Source organism: Mesocricetus auratus, unplaced genomic scaffold (genome assembly GCF_017639785.1).
Source record: "Mesocricetus auratus isolate SY011 unplaced genomic scaffold, BCM_Maur_2.0 Super-Scaffold_100691, whole genome shotgun sequence".
Lineage (NCBI taxonomy): Eukaryota > Metazoa > Chordata > Mammalia > Rodentia > Cricetidae > Mesocricetus > Mesocricetus auratus.
The window spans coordinates 43,460,918-43,485,747 of NW_024429267.1; the positions used below are offsets into that span (position 1 = coordinate 43,460,918).

General features: G+C 41.0%; 1 protein-coding gene across 9 annotated transcripts in view; it reads right to left on the reverse strand.

The window, feature by feature from the left end:
• Positions 1–24,830, reverse strand: part of Nek11 (NIMA related kinase 11) — a 216,641-nt gene that overhangs the window by 111,447 nt on the left and 80,364 nt on the right. For 8 of the 9 annotated variants that reach the window (XM_040739898.1, XM_040739901.1, XM_040739895.1 and 5 more), the window contains 6 exons: positions 15,898–16,047; positions 15,711–15,789; positions 14,284–14,369; positions 11,825–11,944; positions 10,148–10,241; positions 3,930–4,044 (listed from right to left, as the gene is read on the reverse strand). In XM_040739898.1, coding sequence (XP_040595832.1) covers positions 3,930–4,044; positions 10,148–10,241; positions 11,825–11,944; positions 14,284–14,369; positions 15,711–15,789; positions 15,898–16,047 — 644 coding nt within the window. The remainder of the gene's footprint in view (positions 1–3,929; positions 4,045–10,147; positions 10,242–11,824; positions 11,945–14,283; positions 14,370–15,710; positions 15,790–15,897; positions 16,048–24,830) is intronic. The other variant, XM_040739897.1, reaches the window with a different exon arrangement.

Genomic DNA, 24,830 nt, shown 5'->3' on the forward strand with positions numbered 1-24,830 from the left:
GGTCTTAACTTGCCTGTAAAAAGACACAGGCTAACAGAATGGATATGAAGACAGAATCCATCCTTCTTATACACACAAGAAACACACGTCAAAGACAGATGTTACCTAGAGTAAAAGGGTTGGAAAAAGATTTTCCATTCATATGGACACGAGAAACAAGCTGGTGTAGCTATCCTAATATCTAACAAATTAGACTTCAAACTAAATCTAATCAAGAGATGAAGAGGGTGGTTTCATATTCATCACAGGAAAAGTCCATCAAGATGAAGTCTCAATTCTTAAGATTTATGACCCAATATGAAGACACCTACATTCCTAAAAGAAACATTACTAAACTCAAATCATATATAAAATCTCACACACTTACAGTGGGAGATTGCAACACCCCAAGCTCATCACTGTATAGGACCACCAAACAGAAACTTAAGAAACAAAGGAACTAACAGAGGTTATGACACAATTGGACTTAACAGACATATATAGAACATCCCATCCAAACAAAAAAGAATATACCTTCTTCTCAGCACCACATGGAACCTTCCCTAAAATTGACCACATACTTGGCAACATAGCAAACCTCAACAGATCCAAAAAAATTGGAATAACCTCCTGCATCCTATCGGATCACCATAGTTTAAAGTTAGAATTTAACAATACAAATTGCAGAAACCCTACAAACTCATGGAGATTTAACAATGTGTAATTGCACCATTTCTGGGTCAAGGAAGAAATAAAAAAGAAATTAAAGACTTCCTAGAATTCAACAAGAATGAAGAAACAACATACCCAAACTTTTAGGACATTTTGAAAGCAGTGCTAAGAGGAAAGTTCACAGCACTAAGTGCCCACATGAAGAAACTAGAGAATAGTCACACTAGAGATTCAACAGCACAACTGAAAGCTCTAGAACACAAAGAAGCAAATTCACCCCGGAGGAGTAGACACCAGGAAATAATCAAATTGAAGGTTGAAATCAATAAAATAGAAACAAAGAAAACAATACAAAGAATTAATGTAACAAAGAGTTGGTTCTTCAAGAAAATCAACAAGAGGGAGGGAGGGATGCAGGGAGAAAGGGAGGGAGCATGCTAATTAACAAAATAAGAAATGAAAAGGGAGACATAATAATGGACACTGAGAAAATCCAGAGAATCATCAGGTCATATTTTGAAAACCTTTACTTCACAAAACTCAAAAATTTAAAGGAAATGAATAATTTTCTGGATATATATCACTTATCAAAATTAAGTCAAGAATAGATAAGCAATTTAAATAGACCTATAACCCCTAATGGAATAGAAGCAGTCATCAAAAGTCTTCCAAGCAAAAAAAGTCCAGGGTCAGATGATTTCAGTGCAGAACTCTAACAGAAATTCAAAGAAGAGCTAAACTAGTACTCCTCAAACTGTTCCACAGAAGGAACATTGCCAAACTCTTTTTATGAGGCTACAATTACCTTGGTACCCAAACCACACAAGGACACACCGAAGAAAGAGAACTACAGACCAATCTCTCTCATGAATACTGATGCAAAAATACTCAATAAAATACTGGCAAATCAAATCCAAAAACACATCAGAAAAAACATTCACCATGATCAAGTAGGCTTCATCCCAGGGATGCAGGGATGGTTCAACATACTAAAATCATGTAATCCACCATATAAACAAACTGAAAAAGATAAACCACATGATCAACTCATTAGATGCTGAAAAAAACCTTTGACAAAAATCCAACACCCCTTCATGATAAAGGTCTTGGAGAGATCAGGGATAACAGGAACATACCTAAACATAATAAAAGCTATACACAGCAAACCAACGGCCAACATCAAACTAAATGGACAGAAACTTGACTCGATTCCACTAAAATCATGAACAAGACAAGGCTGTCCACTCTCTCCATACCTCTTCAATATTGTACTTGAAGTTTTAGCTAGAGCAAGACGACAACAAAAGAAGATCAAGGGGATACGAATTGGAAAGGAAGAGGTCAAACTTTCACTATCTGCAGATGATATGACAGTTTACATAAGTGACCCAATAAACTCTACCAGGGAACTTCCACAGCTGATGAATACTTTCAGGAAAGCGGCAGGATACAAGACCAACACAAGAAAATCAGTAGCCCTACTATATACAGACAATAAAAGGGCTGAGAAAGAAATCAGAGAAACATCGCCCTTTACGATAGCCACAAACAGCATAAAACACCACCAGAGAAACTAGGAAACAAGGAAGACCCTAAGAAAGAAACAAGCACATGGTCCTCTGAAGAAAGGGAAAGGGACAAGAGCCCCTAAGCAAATTGGGAGCACAGGGGAGAGGGGAGGGAGGTAGGAAAAAGAGAAGGGGAAAAGAGGAGGGTGGAGAACAAGAGGGATCAGGAAGACTGAGACGGGGGGAATAGAGGAGAGCAAGAAAAGAGATACCATAATAGATGGAGCCAGTATAGGTTTAGAGAGAAATCTGGCTCTAGAGAAATGTTCGCAAATTCACAAGGATGACCCCAACTAAGAATCTAGGCAGTGGCAGAGATGTTGCCTTTGATGCCCTTCCCCTATAATGAGATTGATGACTACCTTAATTGCCATCCAAACAGAAGCAGGGACCCACAGCTAAGCACTGAGCCATATTCCCGGAATCCAGTTGAAGAGAGGGAGGAGGGAAGACCAAAGGAGCCAAGACAATGCTGGAAAAACCCACAGAAACAGTTGACCTGACCTAGGATTCCAGTTGTAAAGCTGGGGAATCAGCATTGAACCAAATCAAGCCCTCTAGGGGTGTGTGCCAGCTACGAGGCCTGGGCAGTCCATGGGACCAGTAATAGTGGAGTCAGTGTTTATCCCTAGTGTACAAATGAACATTGGTAGCCCATTAGCTATGGAGGGATACTATTGAAGCCCAGATACACGAAAGAGGGCCTACCTCTTCCCCAAATGATGTGACAGACTTTGATGATCCCCAGTGGAAGGCTTCACTATCCTTGGGGATTGGGTGGATAGGGGGTGGTCCATGGGGGACATGGGAGGATGGGAGAATGAGAGAATGGGAGAATTGATATGTAAAATAAGATTGTTTCTAAAATAAAAACTAAAATATTTCACTTCATCTACTCATCAATTAATAAATTCACTCATTCAAGAAATACTGAGTACGATATTCTTGGTGTATTATTCTAGGTAAGAGGGATACTGTGACTTAGTAAATGTCCTATGGGAGGTCTTGCCCTCTCCATGGAGCAGACTGGAGGAGAGGGGAGTGGAGGGAGTGGGAGGGAAGGAGGGAGAGGAAACTGGTATTGGAATGTAAAAAATAAATTAATAAAGAAAAGAGGGATAATGTGAACAAGACCAAGAAGACTCCTGCATTCAAGAGTATCCCTCAAACTGCTCCTTTTTCTCAGCTCTTATTATGCTAGATACTAAGCCCAATCTTGGTTTCTCTTGATAATAACCATGAAAGGAGGAATCACTATTCCTGTTCATGGATAAGGAAAGACCCAGAAAGACCAGGGAGCCAGGGCATCCTTTTCTAGACACCCTGCAGCACCTCCAGCTGTGTAACAGCTCTAAACACTCTTACTTTCTGGAAATGTCTGCACATCTGAATAGTGGATCTTGCAAAGTCTGGTTCATGCCTTCAATTTAAGTGTAGTAGAGGAGCAGTGGAGCCCTCATGAAAGAGGGAAGTAGAGCTTTGGGGAATTCTTCATCAGGTTAATGACAATGTTGCTTAACCCAGTCAGAAGTCTCCCACCAGAAGGGAGTTTCTAACCTAACTTCACTATTGCCATGAAGTCACAGGGGACAAAATGCCCTGTGCATCACAGCCCAGCTCAGAGCAGCAATGGCAGGTAGTCACATACATCCAGGGCTTCTCTCAAGAGATTAGACAAGCACCCTGCTGTCAGGTGACACAAACACATACCATAATGTCCAAGGCCAACTATGGTGTCCTCTAAACTTGGCTCAACTTCGTCAAGGTCCAGGGAAGGAAGGGTCTGAGGTTCAGGTAGGCTCTCTGAAGTCCGTTCATCTAATTCCTTGTGGAAGGGAATCAACAAACCATGAGAAGCAGACATTAGGGAAAGGCCCTGCCACAAATGAAGCACGTCTTCTCCCCTAAGCCTCATAGCAATTTCCAACTTCAGGCTGGTAACTTGGGATAAGAGAAATAGTCCTGAACCTGCCAGCGACCTTGGACAAGGCATTCAACCTCTGTAGGAACTGGTTTATAGGCCACAGCTAGGCAAACCAAGCAACATACCCAGGGAGCTAAGTCAAAGGTTCAGGCAAGTATAGGCCTGAACCATCAGCAGCTAGAAGCAAGTATTTATCGCCAACGTGCAACCATAGTATCTCACCTAACTTATCCCCAGGCCATCCCTTCTCAGTTTCATTTCAAAACTAAAAGTGTCAACTTGAATGACTTCCACATCTCATCTGGACTTACAAGTCCTGAGAGTCTAAGAATTTCAGTTTCCTAAATGACACATAGCTAAGAAATGATAAAGGAATTCATGCTTCAAAAACATAAAAGGTAAGGTTGGGAGTGTGTATTAGCTGGTAGCATGCTTTCCTGGTATAAAAGAATTCCTGCACTCAATCTCCAGCACTGTGAAACATGTGCCTATAATTCCTGTTGGAGAAGCTGTCTTAGCTACTGCCCTATTGCTTGGAAACACATCATGACCAAGGCAACTCTATTTTTAAAAGCATTTAATTAGGGGTTTGCTTACAGCTTTAGAGAGTTAGTCCATATCATCATGGCAGGAAGCAGACAGGCATGACAATGGAGCAGTAGCTGAGATCTTTACATCTTGATCTGCAGGCAGCAGACTAGGGGTGGGGGGCGGTGGGGAGACTGGGCCAGGCATGGGTTTTTGAAACTTCAAAGCCCACTCCTAGGCACACAGTTCCTCCAATAATGCCACTCCTACTCCATCAAGGTCACACTTCCGAATCCCAGTGTTCCCCAGATTGTTCTACTTTCTGGTGACAAAAGCATTCAAATATATGAGTCTATGGTGGCAGGGCATTTTCATTCAAACCACCACAGAGGTGGAGCATTAAGTAGCCCTGAACTAAAGAGCAGGTTTGAAGTGAGCCTGTGCAACATGAGAAACTGCCTCAACAAAACAAAACTAAAACTAACTAAATAAAGGTAAAGTGCCCAAGTATATTAATGGGAATTTCAACAGGCCATTTGTATTTTATTACTCTGTGTGTGTGTGTGTGTGTGTGTGTATGTTTGCAAACTAAATGTAATACTAAATTGTCCTATTTTCTCTGATAAGCAGTTTTCATGGTGGGGGGTGACCATTCCAAGAATGCCTTTTGTTAAGAAAAAAATTAAAAGGCAAGTCCAAAGTAGTATTAACTGAGTAAGTCAGATGAAGCCGTGTACCAGCACAGCAAGGCACTTGTGAGAACATGCTCAGGAAGCATAGCTGAGAGAGAAGTCTGCCTCCTGTACCATCTGATGATTGTTTAAGGAGGTATAGCTGGGTTCAGATCACAAAGATTCACTGCTGGGACACACAGAGAACCCAAAGAACAAGGAGGCTGCATGATACCATCACTGCATGAACTTCAGAAGGTATCTGCAAAGAAGCACCGGGGCACTCAACTGACCGTAGCTCACTGAGGTTCTCTTTGTGGAGGACAGGACTGCTATAGCTGCCTCTCTCAGAAAGAGAAGTACTGGTTTGATCTTTGACCCCTGTTCCCAGAGCACACTGGGGTCCTGGTCTACTAGGTGCTTTTCACAGATGTCCAGTTCTAGCACCAGTACAACTGCACATGCCACAGGGAAAAGGACAGTCTGGGCTTGCCTTGGGTATTACAGTGTGGTTTTTCTTTGTTTGTCTCTATTGTTTTTTAAGCTACCATCCTCTTAAGAAGTAGAGTCAAACACGATTCCACATGTAATTGTGCTTCAAGATTTCAAAATGCAAATTCAGCCAAGCAGAAAATGCCGACCAAAACAAATGCACTGTCAATTAAAGTCTGAAAACAAATCAAGCCACTCTCCTAAATGCCTTAAGGAATTTTCAGAATATATGGCATACTGGGTCCATACACTCTCCCTCCTACAACTGCTTCTGAAATGTATGAAGAGGTCCTGGAGGCATGGCTCAGTTGGTAAAGGGCATGCTATGCAAGCAGGAGGACCTGAATTCAGATTCCTAGCATCTGTATTCAAAAAATATGTTAATTACAAAGCTGGAGAGGTAGAGATAGTAAGATTCCCAGGGTTTGCTGGCCAGCCAGCATAGCATGATCAGTGGGCTCTATGTTGAGTGAGAAACATCTCACAGAATAAGACAGAAAGGAACAGAGAGGGAGCCCAATATTCACCTCTGGTCTTCACATGCATGCACACACATGAACATGCACATGCATCCAATGAGCACATGCTCCACAATGAAGCCAGAGGAGTTTGCTCCAGCCTTGCAAATGAGAAAGATGGAATTGAGAGGAGAGTCTCAATAAGGTTAGGGAAAAATGAAGCCATCACAATATAGAGAAGGGGCAAGGAAGTGCATTCAAAGACAGGTGCATTTTTCCTTTATCCAATTTTCCTTCAGCCTCTTGCATCTGATTAATCCAGTTTCTGTCATATTTTATTTCATCTTTTTAGCTCGACAATGCCTTTCCCCGAGCTGAGGAAAACCCTTCGGGCCTCTGCAAAGTGTTTAGCTTCTTCCTTTGTTCTGTGACTATCATTAAGCCCATCTGTCTCCCTCTTGTGCCTGTGAATATGATTAAACCTGTCTCTTTCCTGCCTGGCTGCCCCCACTCCCTCCTCCTGGTGTGAACAAGAAAGTCTTCCCCTCAGGTTTATCCTCCTTTTCTTCCATTCCCATTAAATGACTTTTTTCCTCTAAAGAGATAAGAGATCCGTTCATTGGTGTCATTTTCAGCTCTTCCTCCATTCAGAGGGGGTAGGTCATGTTCAGGAGCCCCATTTTCTACCCATGGATAATGGGATGCAATTCTTGGTCAGCAGCATGAGAAGCAAAGCTGAACTTATTAGAAATCTGACAGCCCAGGCCCTACCCCACACCAATAGAATGACGATCAAGATAATACAGGATACTCTGCCATGTTCTCAAGTTTGAGAAGTGTCTTGTAAGTCACAGAATTTAAATGAGAGACAGCTGGCTGTGGACCTGAGAGGTCAGAAGGTTCTCTGAAAGACAAAAAGGCCTCTGAAAGGAGAAGGGTACTAACCACTGATCACCTATTGTTCCTGTGCGGCCATGCTAACAATGCTCCTATCCATATATAAATTTGGGAAACTCTTCTAAGAAGTTCAGGACCAGAGACAGTGGTACTAAACCTCAGAAAACTTAAAGAATGAACCAAAATCTTTAGCCAGGACAGGATTGGATGTGCACATACTCACCCTTGAGTGTGTATACATACACACTACGCTCCTGCACAGGCACACATGCATGTGTGCATGTACACACACACACACACACACACATACACACACACACACACACACAACTTGCTGAGAGAAAGGAACGCATAATTGTCAATCTTGTCCAATGGGAGAAATTTAGAATCACTATGGAAACACATTTCTGGGTGTGTCTATGCAAGTGTTTGCAGAAAGGCTGAGCCAAAGAAGGAAGACCTCCTCTGAATGTGGCCAGTAGCAGCCCACAGGCTGGGATCCTAGGCTAAAAGAAAGGAGAAAACCAGCTGGGCAATGATAGTCACTACTCGCTGCTTCCTGAGTGCAGATGCAATGTCCTTGCCAGCACAACTTCTCAGTCACTATGGACTATACTTTCAAATTACACATTCACCCAAAACTTTCCCTCAAAACAAGCCCTTCCTTAAGTTGCTTCAGTTGGGTATTCAAGAAAGGTAACTAGTACAGGAAGTCACTGGGATGCATGCTGGGAACAACAGGGTCTTTGAGCAACCTCTGTTTTTTGTTTGTTTTGATTTTCAAGACAGGATTTATCTGTATTGTTTTGGAACCTGTCCTGGCACTTACTCTGTAGAGCAGGCTGGCCTTGAACTCACAAAGACCCACCTGCCTCTGCCTCCTGAGTGCTAGGATTAAAGGTGTGTGCCACCAATGCCCAGCTTGCAATTTATTTTTTTAATATTTTATTTATTTATTATGTATACAGTATTTTGCATTTATGCTTGCACAAAGAAGGAGGCACCAGATCTCATCTTAGATGGTTATGAGCCACTGTGTGGTTGCTGGGATATGAACTCAGGACCTCTGGAAGAGCAGTCAATGCTCTTAACCACTGGGCCATCTCTCCAGCCCCACAACCTCTTTCTTAATCTGAGCTGCCTCCATGTTCTGTGTGATAAAATATGGTTAACAAAATCTATTTAGCTTGGTGTGGCTTTGCATGCCCGTAATCTCGGCACTTGAGAGGCTGAGGCAGGAGGCTCGTGAGTTTAGGCCAGTCTGGGCCACACAGTAAGACCCTGTCTGGAAGGAAGGAAAGAAGCGAAGAAAAGAGTGAGGGAGGGAGGAGGGAGGAGGGAGAGAGGAGGGAGGAGGGAGAGAGGAGGGAGGAGGGAGAGAGGTCATTTAGGACTCATAATACAAAAAAAGGCCATATCTGGCTCTCAAGCTCCAGTCACAGCAAAGAATTGTCTCTGATCTCAAGGGTTTCTGGGATTCCAGGTTATTTTGGTGATTGAGCAGGGAGTTTGCATACATTAATCCTCATAATCATGTCAACTTCCTTGTCTAGATCTTTGGGAATGCCTGGTTTTCAGTCTTGTATGGACAAAGCAGAGCCAGGGACTAAGAACTACTGCCATTGGCCATCTTCACAGTGCCTAGGCATGTCTGAGGTGCTGAAGCAAGACACTCAGTTTTCTTGGGGGCATGGGTTCTCCCAAACTGGCAGCATGAAGACTTTACTCTTGGTTGACACCTCATCCTGTTGCTGACCCCATATCCTTTCAACCAGAAGTTCTACACTTGCCAGCATCCACGAGCAGGAAAGACCTCCCTCACAGTTTCCCGAGTCTCTGAGTCCAGGGGCAGATGGCACAAATGGCATTACCAGAAAGTAGAATACTAGGCAGGACTGAGCACTGTTCATCAGCACTCTTAGGGTGTCTGCTGACCAGCTCCATAGGTAGAAGGAGACCAGTAAAGTCATAGAGGAGACTAGATCTACTGTGAGAACCAACTTTGGATTCTATGATCCTCTAAATACTTGAGGACGATAGATGAGCATTGTCTTGAACAGAGAGAGACAGAAAACAGGTGTTCCTAGGCCTTGCTCTTCAAAGAGATAGATTTGCTCAGGTTTCTGCATGTCCCAGGGTTTGGAAGCCTGTACTGACTAATCTAAGTCAAAGAATTTACAACACTGAGGTTCAGAGCATTGTTTCACAGTCTCAAGGGTTGGTTTTCTCTGTTAAAGGACAGCATTTCAGATGCTGAGATTTCCTGAATGAACATCTTAAATCTTTTCTACGCTAATGTGCTTTTATCAGAAGAGCTATGAGGCTGGTGTTGGTGTCAACTGCCCCAAATGAACCCTCACATAGACTACCTTAGTATGAGATCCTACCACCAAGACCCAGAGATATAATCTCAAACCCAAATGAAGACAGTATTTGCCACTCAGTGATTTCAAATACAGAACAAGAGAGGGGTCCTACAACTTTATTCACTCATTATCAGATATCCATGGTAATTCTTCAGTTTGAGTGAAGTGTGATGATATGGATAGGAGACAGACCATAAAAGGTTAAAAGGAAAAATAAGACAAAAAGGGATTGATGGACTAGAGAGGCAAAACACAATGTATAGATGTGAAGGTCAGATATGTGCATACTTGTTCTATTAATTAATCTTCTTAACCATAATCGCTGCATTTGGTGATAATTCAGTTAATTATTGTTAATAGTAGCCACTTGCTATGTGATGACTGAATCAACTGGTCCACTTGCAGATATAAGCTGCTTTGATTATGGGTTGTCATGGACTGTTGGCTTACTTGTAGAGAGCCCTCCCTGGAGGTGGGCCAAGTTGGTCTGGATGTTTTCTTTTCTATCCTTTTCTTACACATTTAGCCTGATGAATTTGAGGGACCCAAAGCAAGGAAACATCCCATGAAAACATGAAATAGGGGTGCTTACGTGGAGCACATCGACACTCAGAGGTTCAAAGTTCTGGAATCTGGTTTCTTGCATCTGTTTGTTATTTTCTTTATATCTTTCTTCCACAATCTTTCTGTGAATTCAATGAGAACGTATAAAAATCAGTACGAATTCTTTAGGCCATATTCATAGTATACAAACAAGCATGATTGCTGCTTTAACATGTAGACAGGGTTATCAGGAAACCAGACTATCAGGTTTGTTCCTCAGGGTGTAGCCCCCGAAATAATTATTTTAAAATTTCAAGTGATTCTCTTCCAAAGCATACACACTAGGGAAGCTATGGCTCCTTAGTCAACTCTGGAACCCCTGGAATATCAGGAGAAGATAACACTCACCCCTGAACATCATGATTGTGAATGGCTGAGATTCATTTTACTTCATGATGAGCAAGTCCATACACAAGGACAATGGAATGACATATCAAGGAATGTGTGCGCACTGTGGTGGAGGTTAAGTGGCAATAAATCTACTGTCTAAGAAGCTTTCAACTATCCAATTCTGTATTAGTCACCAAGATGTAAGACAGACTTCTAGGACTTAGGATTCCTTTTGTATAACATGCCCACCTCTGTCTAGAAGACACCATTCTATTCTTTACTTCCCTAAGCTTCATTTTCTACACTACATATTAATGAGATTATGCAAAATTGGCATTTCTCAGTGACATTAACTAAAATGTACAGCCCCTCTTGAATCCTAGAAACAATGACCAAAATTCTAATTCAATTAATTTATAAAATCAAGGCCAAATAGGAATAATATTAGCATATCATGTGGAATATTTATGCTATATGCTATTCTTTTGCCTATAAATAGTTTTCATCTGAATAATATTTTAATATGCATGCAAAGTATAATATTTGCCTTTCTTACGTCTTCCTTTCAGATTGAACCCCTCATTTTTATTCAACCAACAACAGGAATTATGCTACCTCGGAGACATTAACATTACATGCATTTAGACGGGTTTGGAGTTATGAGTTGGTGTAGTGACTCCAGAAATTTAAGGGCATATATTTCCCCAGGTCGACCCACAATCAGTGGTTTATAGGAACCAGTATGAACAGACTGCACATACATCTTCCCAAATGAACAATCCATAATATCATCTGGTAGCCTGAACCTGGCCATGACTAGAGCATTTACAACGAGACCAGAAAACAAACTAGCCACCTCCCAACCCAAAGATGCTCACTACCCATTCTTCAACATCCCACTGCCTGTGACTTCACTGTGATGGACTGTACCCTCAGACGGTGAGCCAAAGCAGGCCCTTTATCCTGTAAGTTGCTTTTATCAGGGCATTTTATCACAGCAATGAAAAAAGCTAACAAACACAGGGAAAATACCAAAGCTGTCTGTTCGGCTTCTTAGGTCCAAGTGTCAGCAGTAGGGAGCATGACAACATTTTCATCACTGGCAGCTTACCTACCTTTCAATCTTTGTCTTCACACAGGACTGAAAACCTGATGTAAACAGCATCTGACAGCCAATCTATGGCCCAGTAGTCTTGTTTGGGAGAATAGCTGAATGAATACATAGTGACCGTATGTGCTTTGGGGTTTGGTTCTTGCTCTCCTTGCATGAGTTCTTTGACAGCACCATTAGGCGGGGCAGGGCATGGGGCACCCAAACGGAAGGAAGGCAGCTTACTTCAGCTTCCTGGCTTTCTCATCAGCTGCCTGAAGCTTCCTCAGCCGCATCCTTTCTCTCGGAGTCATTTTCTGTACTTCAGACAGGGCTTGGAGAGTCTGCAGGTGAATCTTTTTCTGCCTATAAGTAATAAACATTCTCCAACATGCAACTCATATCAAACATGCTCCGAAAAAAATTAAACAAATATTTTACAGAAGTATCATTGCTCTATGGAGAGACAGCAGCGTCTCGAGGCAGGCCAGGAAAATCTAATAAACTCTGAGTGGGTAATGAGCCAACAAGGACTAGAGTTAATCAGCATTATTTTTCAAATTAGATTTCTGCTTAAAAGCAAATTGTGTACTTTCTAAATTCCTGTTCATTTCGTTGCCTGTGGCTGGTTTTTATAATGGAAGACAAATTGGGATCTTGGTCCTTAGAGAGTAAATAGTCCACCAGAGGACCTCATCTATGTGTACTATTAGGCCATGGTCTTTGGAAAAATAGTGAATTCTACCTCCATCACCCATTCTCTCTGTAGCCAAGGACCTGAAAGTGAATCCAGTTTTCCTCCTCTGTAAAGAGTGGGCTACAATAAGTATCACATAAGATAATGTATGTATATTGTCCAATGGTGGCACTACAACAACTGTATTTTCTTAAATGGCTTATATTCTGGGCTAACTCCAATAGATGTTTTATGGTAGTATGGTCCAGTGGGTAACTGTAAAGGTTAAACATACTCCCTGGGTTCAAATTATGACTCCCAGGTTACACTCCGAATGTCTTTTAGAGGTTATGGAATGTCTATGTATCTAGAAAAGAGAATAATACCATGTACTTCATAGGGGAATCCTTCATTTATTGAAGTTGAAACTGCTCACAGTAAACAAGGATGGCAAGGCTTGTGGCTACATTCCCAGTGACTTCTCCTCCTGAGACCTGTGGCTACATTCCCGGTGACTTCTCCTCCTGAGGCCTGTGGCTACATTCCCGGTGACTTCTCCTCCTGAGGCCTGTGGCTACATTCCCGGTGGCCTCTCCTTTAGTCCCTGACTTTGTTGGGGACAGATATTTCAAAAGGCTCCTGGTCCTCAGCTTCTTCCTTAGGGAACACTGTGAGACACCGAATATCATCCTGACCAGAGTGTCCCAGGAAGGGACAATCTATCAGGAATATGTACCCCTTATTTTATAGGACTTAATAGAGTCGCCTGAAACATGACCACAGATGTTGAAAATAAAGGGGACTAGTTGAAATCAATATTTTACAGTGTGAAATGCCCTCCAGACAATTGAATTCCAGCATGCCATTGATTGTAAACTGTGTCAGGCAACTGTTCCACAAGTGCTCTGCAAAATGATAGCTAAAGTAATTCACTGTTTAAAAAAATAAGATAACCTCTACTCTCACACCTCTAGTTAATAAGCAAAAATAAAATTCAGACGTTCTTGAAAGAACAGGTAGCAACAGAAGAAAATAACCATATTAGAAACATGTCTACAAATTTACCGCAAGGGATCTTTTCCAGGTGTCCATTTGTTTAAGGTCAATGTGAGGCTGGAAAATCAAATAGGACACAGTCCAGAAACCACTGTATCACAGGAGAGTTCATGCACGGGGGGGGGTGTCAGAGAATGTCCGCAACAGTTGTGTGTGTATGTGTGTGTGTGTGTGTGAGAGAGAGAGAGGGGGGGGGGAGTGTCTGCACTGGGGGTGAGTCAGTGGAGAATATGAGAATATCTGGCTATTTGGCCTTGAAGGTCAGTCTGGGGACATCTGTTCTCATACCATTCCTTTGCACACCACTGGGGAGGTAAAACCATTGAATTTGGGTCCTCAGATTCAATCTTTAAGAGACAGAGTCCCCTGGCATCTGCAATTCACTGCTTGCACAGGTATACACCACTGCTCTGGAGAAACCCACCATTCTATGCTTTTACAAGTTAAAGCAGAGAAATTTCTTGAATTAGAAAAAGAGAAGTCAGTTCCAGAAATTATTGCTGTTCTTTGGAAATGTGCTTTCTCTTATCTTTTTCTTTTTTGAGAGAGAGAGTGTATGTATGATATGTGAAGAAAGTGAATTTTGACTTTTTATTCAAATGCCTACCATACATACTTTCCATAGTTAAATGAATACCATATGAAGCCATTTAGGTTTCTGAGAGAAGGCTCATTAACATAAACATTCCTAAATGTCTGAGCTACTCATTTCTCTATGCACACACAGGCAGCAGGCAACCGCAGTGCTGCCCTGCAGATCTGTGAGTTGTGAGGAAGTTTAGATGTTCAGGATTTCAGTCTGCTACCACCTAGGGCAAATGGCTTTGGAATGCCGCTTCTTAATTTCTCGGCAAGACTGAAGTGAAATCTAGGATGCCCCATGCAGTCAACTTAGCACTAATAGATTTTTTAAAGACTGATACACTTAGCATTTACACGGGATGGGCTTTTTAAAAACAAAGCAATTACTTACACAGCATTAATTATCTGAACAGCGTCCTTCTGACAGCCTGAGTTCTTGTCTTCCAGCGTCACTTCGGAATATTTGCACATCAGCTGCTGAAATGAAGGAAAACCCCACCTCTGAGCCTGTAATGTAATAGTGTCCACCCTCCCCCTGACAGGATGGATGCTAAACAAGTGAGACACCTAGCTAAGGGTGTAACACAGACCTCAGCAAGCAGGGGAGCATTCCTTAACACAGCATCATCTGTAAAATCAAATCAATGCCCAAGCCCATGAAGACTAGAATTCCAAATGTTTGCAGAGGCTCCAACCCTGAACCTGAGCAACTATACCCCACTTGCATCTCACTAATCTTGGCCTTGTTGGAGCTTAAATTTTTATGTTTTTGCTATCTGGGTGATATTGATTTTGAAATACTGCATAGCTAGAGAGATGGCTCAGCAGTTCAGAGAACTTGCTGCCCTTCCAGAGAAGTCTGTTTTGTTTTTCTGCACCACAATGCAGATCATAAATGCCTGTGACTCTAGTTCTGCAGGCTCTGATGCCCTCTTCAAGCCTCCTGCTGAGACTGTTTACATGACTGGCTGCCTCCTCCTCCCAGTGTTAAGATGGCGGCTACTCCTCTGACTATCAAAGAGTGCTTCTCTCTCCCTTACTCTTTCTTCCAGCACCAGTCTCCGTTCTTGGCTGCTTCCCTTGGCTACGGAGTCCTCACTCTAGCAGTTAATCTTCAGCAGAACAGGCCATGTCCGCCCCTCTCTTCTCAGTCTCCCTGGGGTCAGCACTGTGCCTCATGGCTGAGCACATGCCACTGCTACCTTTGCTTCCTCTGGATTTAGCTCTTAATCCACTGAGGAAAAGTAGGCACCTGTTACAAGGCAGGTGACCTGGTGGTTCCTGTTAGAGTTATTCATAGCAGAGGAAACTTGCTGAGGGCTTAGCAAAAGCCTGAGAGGTCCTAAAAGATAAAAACTTTGGAGAGGACAGTTTGCTGTTTACACCCCAGGCAGGTCTAATCCAGTTCCCTAATGCCAAGGAAAAGAAAAGAGACACCTAAACAATTAAAGATGCTAAGTCCTGCCTTAAAGGAGGGAATAATAATAGCCCAGTGAAAATTCATGTTATTAGCAGTACACTCTTGTACTATCAAGGGTGGATTTCAAAGTATTGAGGTAAGATCTGTCAATCTCACAGCCATTGGTTGGATAATAATGGTTTTAGGTAGAAAATTAGAGATCCAACTCCCCATGTCTGGTGGCATTAGGCAACCAGAATTTGTCTAGCCTACTCTGCAGAGATTTGCCCTGTGTTCATCTTGGCTTCCCTTAAAGCCTGCTTTCCTCCTCTCTGTCCGATTCTTAACCGCATCTCAGTCCTACAGCATAACTTCAAGACAAAGAGTGTTCGCCCTGATACCACTCTCATTTCCAGTACCTGACGATGCTCATTGATGTAAGGGACTTTTAAAACTTCTACTGCAGATGGTCTCAGTGAAGGACTTTTGTTCAACATGCTGTAATATTTGAAAAGAAAATCACTTTTCAAATGAACAAAAACTTAACTTCATTTCAAACACAGGAATAAAACTTCAATGGTCTCTGTTTCAGACTTGGTTCCATACCGTTGCATGACTGTGTTTAGTTCTTGTGGGAATCTCTCTGGGAGTGAAGGTGTGTCGCCTTCGACAATATTTAAAACCACAGATAAGAAACTGGAACCAGCAAATGCATGATCCATACAACACATCTCATATAAAATGCATGCCAGTGACCTGCAGACAAAAACCAAAACATTTAAACGAAAAACAAATGTCCCATTTAAAATTTATCCACCATGAAAACCCCCAGAGATATTGGGACGTTAGCTACAATGCACTAACATCCATTTGAGTTTGTTTGCAGACTACATATTTGCCAAGAAAAACCTGGACTCAAAAGGACAATTTGACAGATAGGTAGGGACACACAAACACAGGCACACTCACATGCATGTAGTCACGCAGCACGCAAATCCAAGACCCATCAATGGATGAAGTACAGAGAGAGAGAGCTGAACACACTTTTTCCAAAGGAAAATAAATAGTCCAACAGCAAGATATCTGCATAAAGAGTCTAAAATTTGATTAATGTAGCTGGGAATTTTTAAATTAGCTTCTATGAAAGAAAAACAAAATGCAGCTACATATTACCTGCCTAAGGTACTTTTGTAAAGTTATGTATGCAGAATGAAATTTTAATTTATCAGCCTGCCCCATCCTCTGTGTGTACTGTGCATGTTGAAAAGGAAGCTGGCATTATTTATTAGTTTTCTGAATAGAACACATTTGCAAGTAGAAAGGGAGAGAAACTATTTGCAGCTCACATTAAAATGTATAACTCTCCTTTGGGGATCATGAAACAGGAGATCAAAATCAGAGATCAGCTCAATGCTGAGGTGGATTAGCCATGCCAACTGGTATCCTCTGAGCTGGCAGGAACATGTTCTTAATGGTTCCACATTATAAAGAAAATTAATATTAAAGTCTTCCCTGAGCTCAGTATTAAAAAATACTAGACTTTTTTTTTTTGTTGTTTTTTGAGACAGGGTTTCTCTGTATTGTTTTGGAGGCTGTCTTGGAACTCGCTCTGTAGACCAGGCTGGACTCTAGCTCATAGAGATCCTCCTGCCTCTGCCTCCCAAGTGCTGGGATTAAAGGCGTGGGCCACCAACGTCCGGCAAGACTATTTTTATCTTATAGGCATTGAGAATTATGTAATGGCCATATTCCCCTTTTCATAATAGTTGCTTGAAAGACGAAAAAAATGTGTTTGTGATAGAGTATAAGATATATGTTATGTAACTTTTAGCACAACATTTTGTAAGGGAAGTGTTTACATAAATAACAACATTAACATAGAATTTATTCCATGGCTTCTTATGGAAGTGCACATATGAAAGAGAATTCTGAACATGCACACTGAAAATGTTTCTGTTCCAATAAGCAACAATAACCCTAAAGCTTTATGGCTGATAACAAAGCACTTTCACATATATCACAACAGTAACTCAGACTTCCCCAGTGAAATGAAACCAATGTCAGAATTTTGTTCTCAACTCAAAGATAACAGAATTGGCTCTGAGAAGCTAAGTGACTTGGTCACGGTCACACAGTAGCAAATGGTAGAACTGACTCTTGAATTAAAGCATTTTGCTTCCAAACCCTCTACCATTTCAATTGAAAAGAAAGCAATTACACAGAACCAACTAGAGCACCAGCATCAACATAAATATTGTAGATAAGAAAGTATCTGAAGCTCAACCTGTTTTGTGTCCATCTGTAAGAGTATCAAAAGGTATCTTAGACAGGAATTTTAATACACTTAGGTTTAAGCATCCAGGATGATAACTTTCTTCAAATGAATATAAAATAATGGCATTTCTAGAAAAATGAAAAGCGTGTTCCTTGCCAGCAGCAAAGCACTAAACACGTTCTGGAAGGGAGTTTTTCTACTAAAGAAAAATGATACTATGCAGAAACATGCAATGCTAGAATAAACAACATTAAAAAGCACGCTGTGAATATGTATAAACAGCATTACTCTGCACGACAATATTGATAATATCTTGTTGGACCTAAAAATTGAGTGTAATAAAGTTTATGGCATGATAACACAAAAGACAAAAAAGAAGAAGACTTAAAGTTTTTTCAGATACTCCTGCTATTGAGAAAGAAGTCATAATGATATTTTTACTACACAGTAATAAAGATGCATGTTGTATTTCCTAGAATTATCATTGAAGGATGAGATAACATAGAAGTAAAACAAACTGGGAGAAAGAAAAACTAATAACAAATTTTTAAACCAAAAGGAAGGAAATAAAATGAAAACAAAATAAACTGGACATAGATAATGTAATAAGATAAAATACAAACATAGTTACACTAAATGTAACAGTAAATAGTTCAGTTGGAAAAGTTTATCAGACTGGATTAAAAATATACTGCTGTCCAAATAACTTTGAGTATCAGAATATGATAAAATTGGGTAGAGTTCTACATACTGAGCCAGTGAGATACGTTAGCAGGTGAAGATGTGTGCTGCAAGACTGAAGAGATGAGTTTAATCGCAGTGACCTACAGGGTAAGAGAATCAGCTCCTGAGGTTCCCCCTGACCTCCACATTCACAACATGACACTCTCCACAAATAAGTGAAAATTCAAAAGACGAAGATCTATCATGCAAGCACTTTCCAAAATATTGCTAGTGTGGGTATACTCATATTGGATTAAACAGGCTTTAGGGCAAGAATCACTGTTAAGATTAAAATGAAATCAAGCTATCAGGAACATGATAACTTTAAATGTATGTGTGTGTGTGTGTGTGTGTGTGTGTGTGTGTGTGTGTGTTTGTCAGAGAGACAGGGAACAGAATTAAAGGGAAAAATAAATGCTCAATCATGGGGTTCATAATCATTCAATATCTAACAGAACATACAGACATCAAGATCAATAAAATGGAGAAAATAAACACAACATAATAATCCAGATTGACAAAGTGCCATTAATTCACCCTATAATGAAAAAATTCACGTTATTTTCAAGAACTCGTGAACCATTTATCAAAACTGACCATACACAAGGTAGTAGACAAGCTTCAATGAGTTCAAGAATCAAAATCTTAAGAGTATATTCTCTGCCAACAGAGAAAGTAAGTTAGATATTAAAAGCAGGAAGAAGGATAAGAAAGGTAATGTAGTGCAGGTGAACTGGGCCCCAGGGGTTGAGAGCAGAAGAACTAGTCCCATCCCTTTGCTACCTGCTGCATTGAGGTAAGCTAGCCTGCTCAATGCTGGAGAGCTTTCTTTGGTGGTGGTGATGAGGGAGTGCTGGTAGGTTGACCAACCCAGCAACCATCCAGGCCCAGAACCAACACCCAACACCCACTGTATCTATGAACTGCTAGAGCATGTGAAGGGGCCAGTCCTGAGGATGCAATATCTCTATGACAACAGGATATCCAAGAAGAGTCCCATTATTGATAGTACAGCAGAAGCCAGAAGCATCAAGTCAGAGCAATGGCTCATTGCAATGAACACTTGCAAGTAAAGATGTGTGACTCACTGGGCCACACTACACCTTCGATGATGAGATTTTTTTTTCTTTAAAATTTTCTGGAATGCATTTTAACTCCTATGTTCAGAATAAGCACCTACTCTCAATTAGAAAACACATGTCTAAAGTCCTTAGATTAAACAGGAAAGAAACATTTAAAGTCCTAAGATTAAACAGGAAGTACACATCTAAAATCCTTATAGTAACAGGAAATGAATACCTAAAGTCCTTAGTTTAAACAGGAAACACATCTAAAACCCTTTAAATGGGAAACACACATCTAAAGTCCTTGGATTAAGTAGGAAAGCTTGCTGAATGAAGCTGTAACAAAATTGAAAGCATCAGACACATAAGGAGATAAAAAGTTTAAATCTATGATCTTAGTCAAACTTTACAATTTAAAAATTATATATCAAAATACAGGCAGATTATAGATTTAAAATACACACACAACACAAATAGAATCCTATGATATATTTAAAAGGTTCATATCACTAACAAGTGATTTTTACTTCAGGAACATGGTATTGATCAGCAATCAATGAAATATGTCTCATTAGAGGAAACAAAAGAAAAAATTGTAACATCACCTTAACAGATTTGGAAAAAGCAAGCTGGAGAGATGACTTAGCCATTAAAGGCTAGGCTTACAACAAACTGTGAAACAGTATTTCATTCTCAATAGCCAGCACTTATCTGTAGTTTTATAAAGAACAGAATATAATGGATAAATAAGGAACTGTCCTTAGTTCTGTTTTGAGAGCTTTAAAATATATAGTAAAAATGTAATTATTGGTGAAATACTGAGATTTTGCAATTTCCTACTAAGATTGGGATCAAGATAAGAATCAATATACCTTATCTATACTACAGGAAATGAATACCTGGGACAATAAGGTTAGAAAAAATAGTTATAAAGATAAGCAGAATATTAAGTTTTCATTAATCAAGTCAAAATGACTGAGTACATAAAAAGCCCAGAAGACTCTGAAACCCCTTGGAAATAACAAAAGGACCCAGCAAGGCTGCTGGATACAAAGGTCGTTCTTGTCTCTAAGTTGGCAGCAAGAGCACTTTTTAACAAATTAAATTAATTGTGCCACTTACACTAACATCACAAAATGCCAAATACCTAGTAATAAACTAGTAAGAAGTGTGCCAGATCCTCCAGTGTCAACCATGATATAGTGGTAAGGGAAGTTAATGGACAAAAACAAAAGAGATAGAAGAAAAGATAGATGTATTCACATTGGGAGATTCATTAAGAGGAAGACACCATTTTTTCCTAAAATGGTTTACAGACCCAATGCAGTAGTGGTTAGAATCTTACTGGGTTTTTCTTCTTATATAGGAATTGACAAGATGACTTTAAATTTAAATGGAAATGCTACCGAACAGTTTTATTTAACAACTCTTTTCCTTATAAGAGTGTGGTGCTGGCAAAGAAGAAAGAAAGATGATGAATGAAGCAAAAAAGAACTGTTTTCAAATGACATATGCAAATTCTATTACTTGATTAAGGCAAAGGTAAACAATATTGCAGAGAGACAAAGAAAGAGGGAGGGAGGGAGAGTAAAGACCTTCAACAGATACTAAATGATCAAAACTCATGAGATGTTTAACGTTATTAGACATCAAAGAAATGCAAATAAGCACCCCAGGGTAGTAATTCTGTATGCTCCTAGAATGGCTAAAAACTGACAAGAGCAAATCAGTACTTGTTATGCTAGGAATAAAAGTTTTTAAGAAAAAAAGACAGAGGTTGAAAGAACAAAGTCATACAAACCCCAAATCACTCTACCAGGTCAGACGGGCTGGATGGGAACAATGGTCTCTGCCTTGGTCAGTACTCTACTGCAGTGAAGAGATGCCATGAACATGGCAACTCTAAGGAAAGTGCAGAGGTTTAGTCCATTGGCAGCATGGCAGCATGGCAGCATGGCAGCATGGCAGCAGTGTGACATGGTGCTAGAGAGTAGTTGAAAGTTCTACATCTGGATCAGCAGGCAGAGAAAGACACTGGGCCTGGCTCGAACATTTGAAACCCCAAAGCCCTCCTCCACTGACAGACTCCCTCCAACAAAGCCACAGCAACTCCAAGAAGGCCACACTTCCTAATCTCTTAACTAGTGTCACTTCTGATGACCAAGCATTCAAATATATGAGCCCATTGTGGAGAGGATGGGGGAGGCAATACTTATTCAAACCACAATCTCTGACCCAGGACATCTTGAGCTGTCTTGGAATCAGAGTGGTTAATGTCTTTACCAATAATACAAATGGTAAACATGACACAAATGAAACTGATAATTGGAAAATTAATAATGTCTACCATGAGCTAAATCTACTTTATTTACATAGACAAAGGAGACAGAAAGACAGATAGACACACAGAAACATAAAGGGAGATATACACCGTGTGTATGTGTGTGTGTGTGTGTGTGTGTGTGTGTGTGTAAGTGCCCATAGAAGACCAAAGTTGACACAGTGTGTCTTCCTCAATTGCCCCACACTTTGTTAATTGAAGCAGGTTCTCTCATTTGAACTCAGAGCTCCCTAATCTGATGGTCTAGCTAGCCTGCTTGCTCCAGGGATACTGTTTCTGCCTCCTGAGTGCTAAGATTGCAGGTGGCCTCCTTGATGGCCCAGCTTTGTACACGGGTCCTGGGGATCTGAATTGGGTGCTGGTGCTTGCATAGCAAACACTTTATCCACTGAGCCATATTTTAACCCACTGAATTTGCCTCACAACTATTATTATAATTGTAATTGGGTCAGGTAAGTGGTCCAGAGTACCATGCACACTAAGCAGGTGGTAGAACTAGAATTACAACCCTGCCTGCCTGCCTACCTGCATAGACATGGACTCTGTGTCAATCTGCCTCTCAAAGCTGCTTCTATCTGAGAATTTCAGATCATTATAGGCTCTTGAGTTAGAAATTGGGGCTGGCTACAACAGATCCTTTCAGACAGGGTTTGACTTCAAACTTACTTCACTATTTCTTTGTTTATTTAGAAAAAATCATTTTACCTATCAATCCCTATGTTCCCTTTCCCTTCCATCCTCCCATTCCCCCTACAAAACCCTCAACCCACTCCCCACCTGCTCCCCAAGGATGGTGAAGCCTTACATAGGGGATCATCAAAGTCTGTCACATCATTTGGGGTAGGGCCTAGGCCATCCTCCGTGTATCTGTGCTGAAATAGTACCCCTCCATAGGGAATGGGCTCCTAAAGTCCATCTGTGCACTAAGGATAAATACTAGCTTCACTGTTAGAGGTCCCTTAGACTGCCCAGACCTCCTAGCTTGCACCCACATTCAGTGGGTTTGGTTCAGTCCAATTCTGGTTCCCCAGCTTTATGACTGGGGTTCGTGTGCACTCACTAGGTCAGGTCAGCTGTTTCTGTGAGTTTCCCCAGCAAGGTCTTGACTGCTTTGCTCATCCCTTCTCCTTCTCTCTCTCTACAACTGGACTCCAGGAGTATGGCTCAATGCTTAACTGTGGGTGCCTGTTCCTGCTTCCATTAGCTACTAAATGAAGACTGTTGTTGGTTCCCCAGCTGTCAGACCGGGGCCCATGAGATCCCACTTGCTCAGGTCAGCTGTTTCTGCAGGTTTTCCCAGCATAGTCTTGACCCCTTTGTTGGTTACTCCTCCCTCTCTGAAACTGGATTCCAGGAGTTGGGCTCAGTGCTTAGCTGTGGATTTCTGCTTCTGCTTCCATCAGTTACTGCATGAAGGCTCTAGGATGACATTTAAGGTAGGTATCATTCTCATTATAGGGGAAGGTAGCCTCTTCACTATTGCTTAGGTTCCTAGTTGAGGTCATCTTTGTGGATCTCTGTACAATTCCATGGTGCCATATGTCTCTTTAAACCTATAGTAGCTCCCTCTACTGATATGTCTCTTTTCTTGTTCTCTTCTATTCCTCTCCTCACTCAATCCTGATCCCTCATGTTCTCTTCCCCATTCCTCTTCTCTCCTCCTCTTTCTCCTCCCTCCTTCCCCACTCCCCTCATGCTCCCAATTTGTTCAGGGGCTCTTGTCTTTGCACTTCACTGGGGGACCATGTATGTTTCTATTATGGTTCTCGTTTTCTTGCTTCTCTTGAGGTATGGATTGTAGGCTGGAAATCCATTGCTCAATGTCTAATATCCATACATGGGTGAGTACATACCATGCTTGTCTTTCTGTGACTGAGTTACCTCACTTAGGATAGTTTCTTCTAGTTCCATCCATTTGCCTGCAAATTTCAAGATTCCATTGTTTTTCCACTGAGTAGTACTCCATTGTTTAAATGTACCACATTTTCTGTATCCATTTTTCAGTTGAGGGACATCTATGTTGCTTCCAGGTTCAGGCTATTACAAATAATGCTGCTATGAACATAGTGGAACAGATGTCCTTGTTGTATGAATGTGCATCTTTTGGGTATATGCCTGAGAATTAAATTGCTGGATCATGAGGTAGACTGGTTCCCATTTTCCTGAGAAACTGCCATACTAATTTCCAAAGTGGCCACACAAGTTTGTATTCCACCAGCAATGGAGGAGTGTTCCCCTTTCTCCACATCCTCTCCAGCATAAATTGTCATTGGTGTTTTTATTTTAGCCATTCAACTGGTATAAGATGGTATCTCAGAGTTGGTTTGATTTGTATTTCCCTGGTGGCTAAGGATGTTGAGCAATTTTAGGATCTTACCAAAAGCAATCTACAGACTCAATGCAATCCCTATCAAAATTCCAGCACAATTCTTCACAGACCTTGAAAGGACAATACTCAACTTTATATGGAAAAACAAAAGACCCAGGATAGCCAAAATAATACTGAACAATAAAGGAACTTCAGGAGGTCTCACCACCTCTGACTTCAAGCTATACTATAGAGTTATAGTAATTCAAACAGCTTGGTATTGGCACAAAAAAAGACTGGTAGACCAATGGAATCAAACTGAAGACTCTGATATTAACCCACACACCTATGAACACCTGATCTTTGACCAAGAAGCTAAAATTATACAATGGAAAAAAGAAAGCATCTTCAAAAAAATGGTGCTGGCATAACTGGATATTGGCATGTAGAAGACTGAAGATAAATCCATGTCTGTCACCATGCACAAAAAATTCCAAATGGATCAAAGACCTCAACATAAATCCAGCCACACTGAACCTCCTAGAAGAGAAAGTGGGAGGTACCCTTGAACGAATTGGTACAAGAGACCACTTCCTGGACATAACTCCAGTAGCACAGGCACGGAAATTGGTAATTAATAAATGGGACCTCCTGAAACTCAGAAGCTTCTGTAAGGCAAAGGACACAGTCAACAAGACAAAACAGCAGCCCACAGAATGGGAAAAAAATCTTCACCAACCATACATCACATAAAGGTATGATCTCCAAAATATACCAAGAACTCAAGAAGCTAGTCATAAAAACACCAAATAATTCAATTAAAAAGAA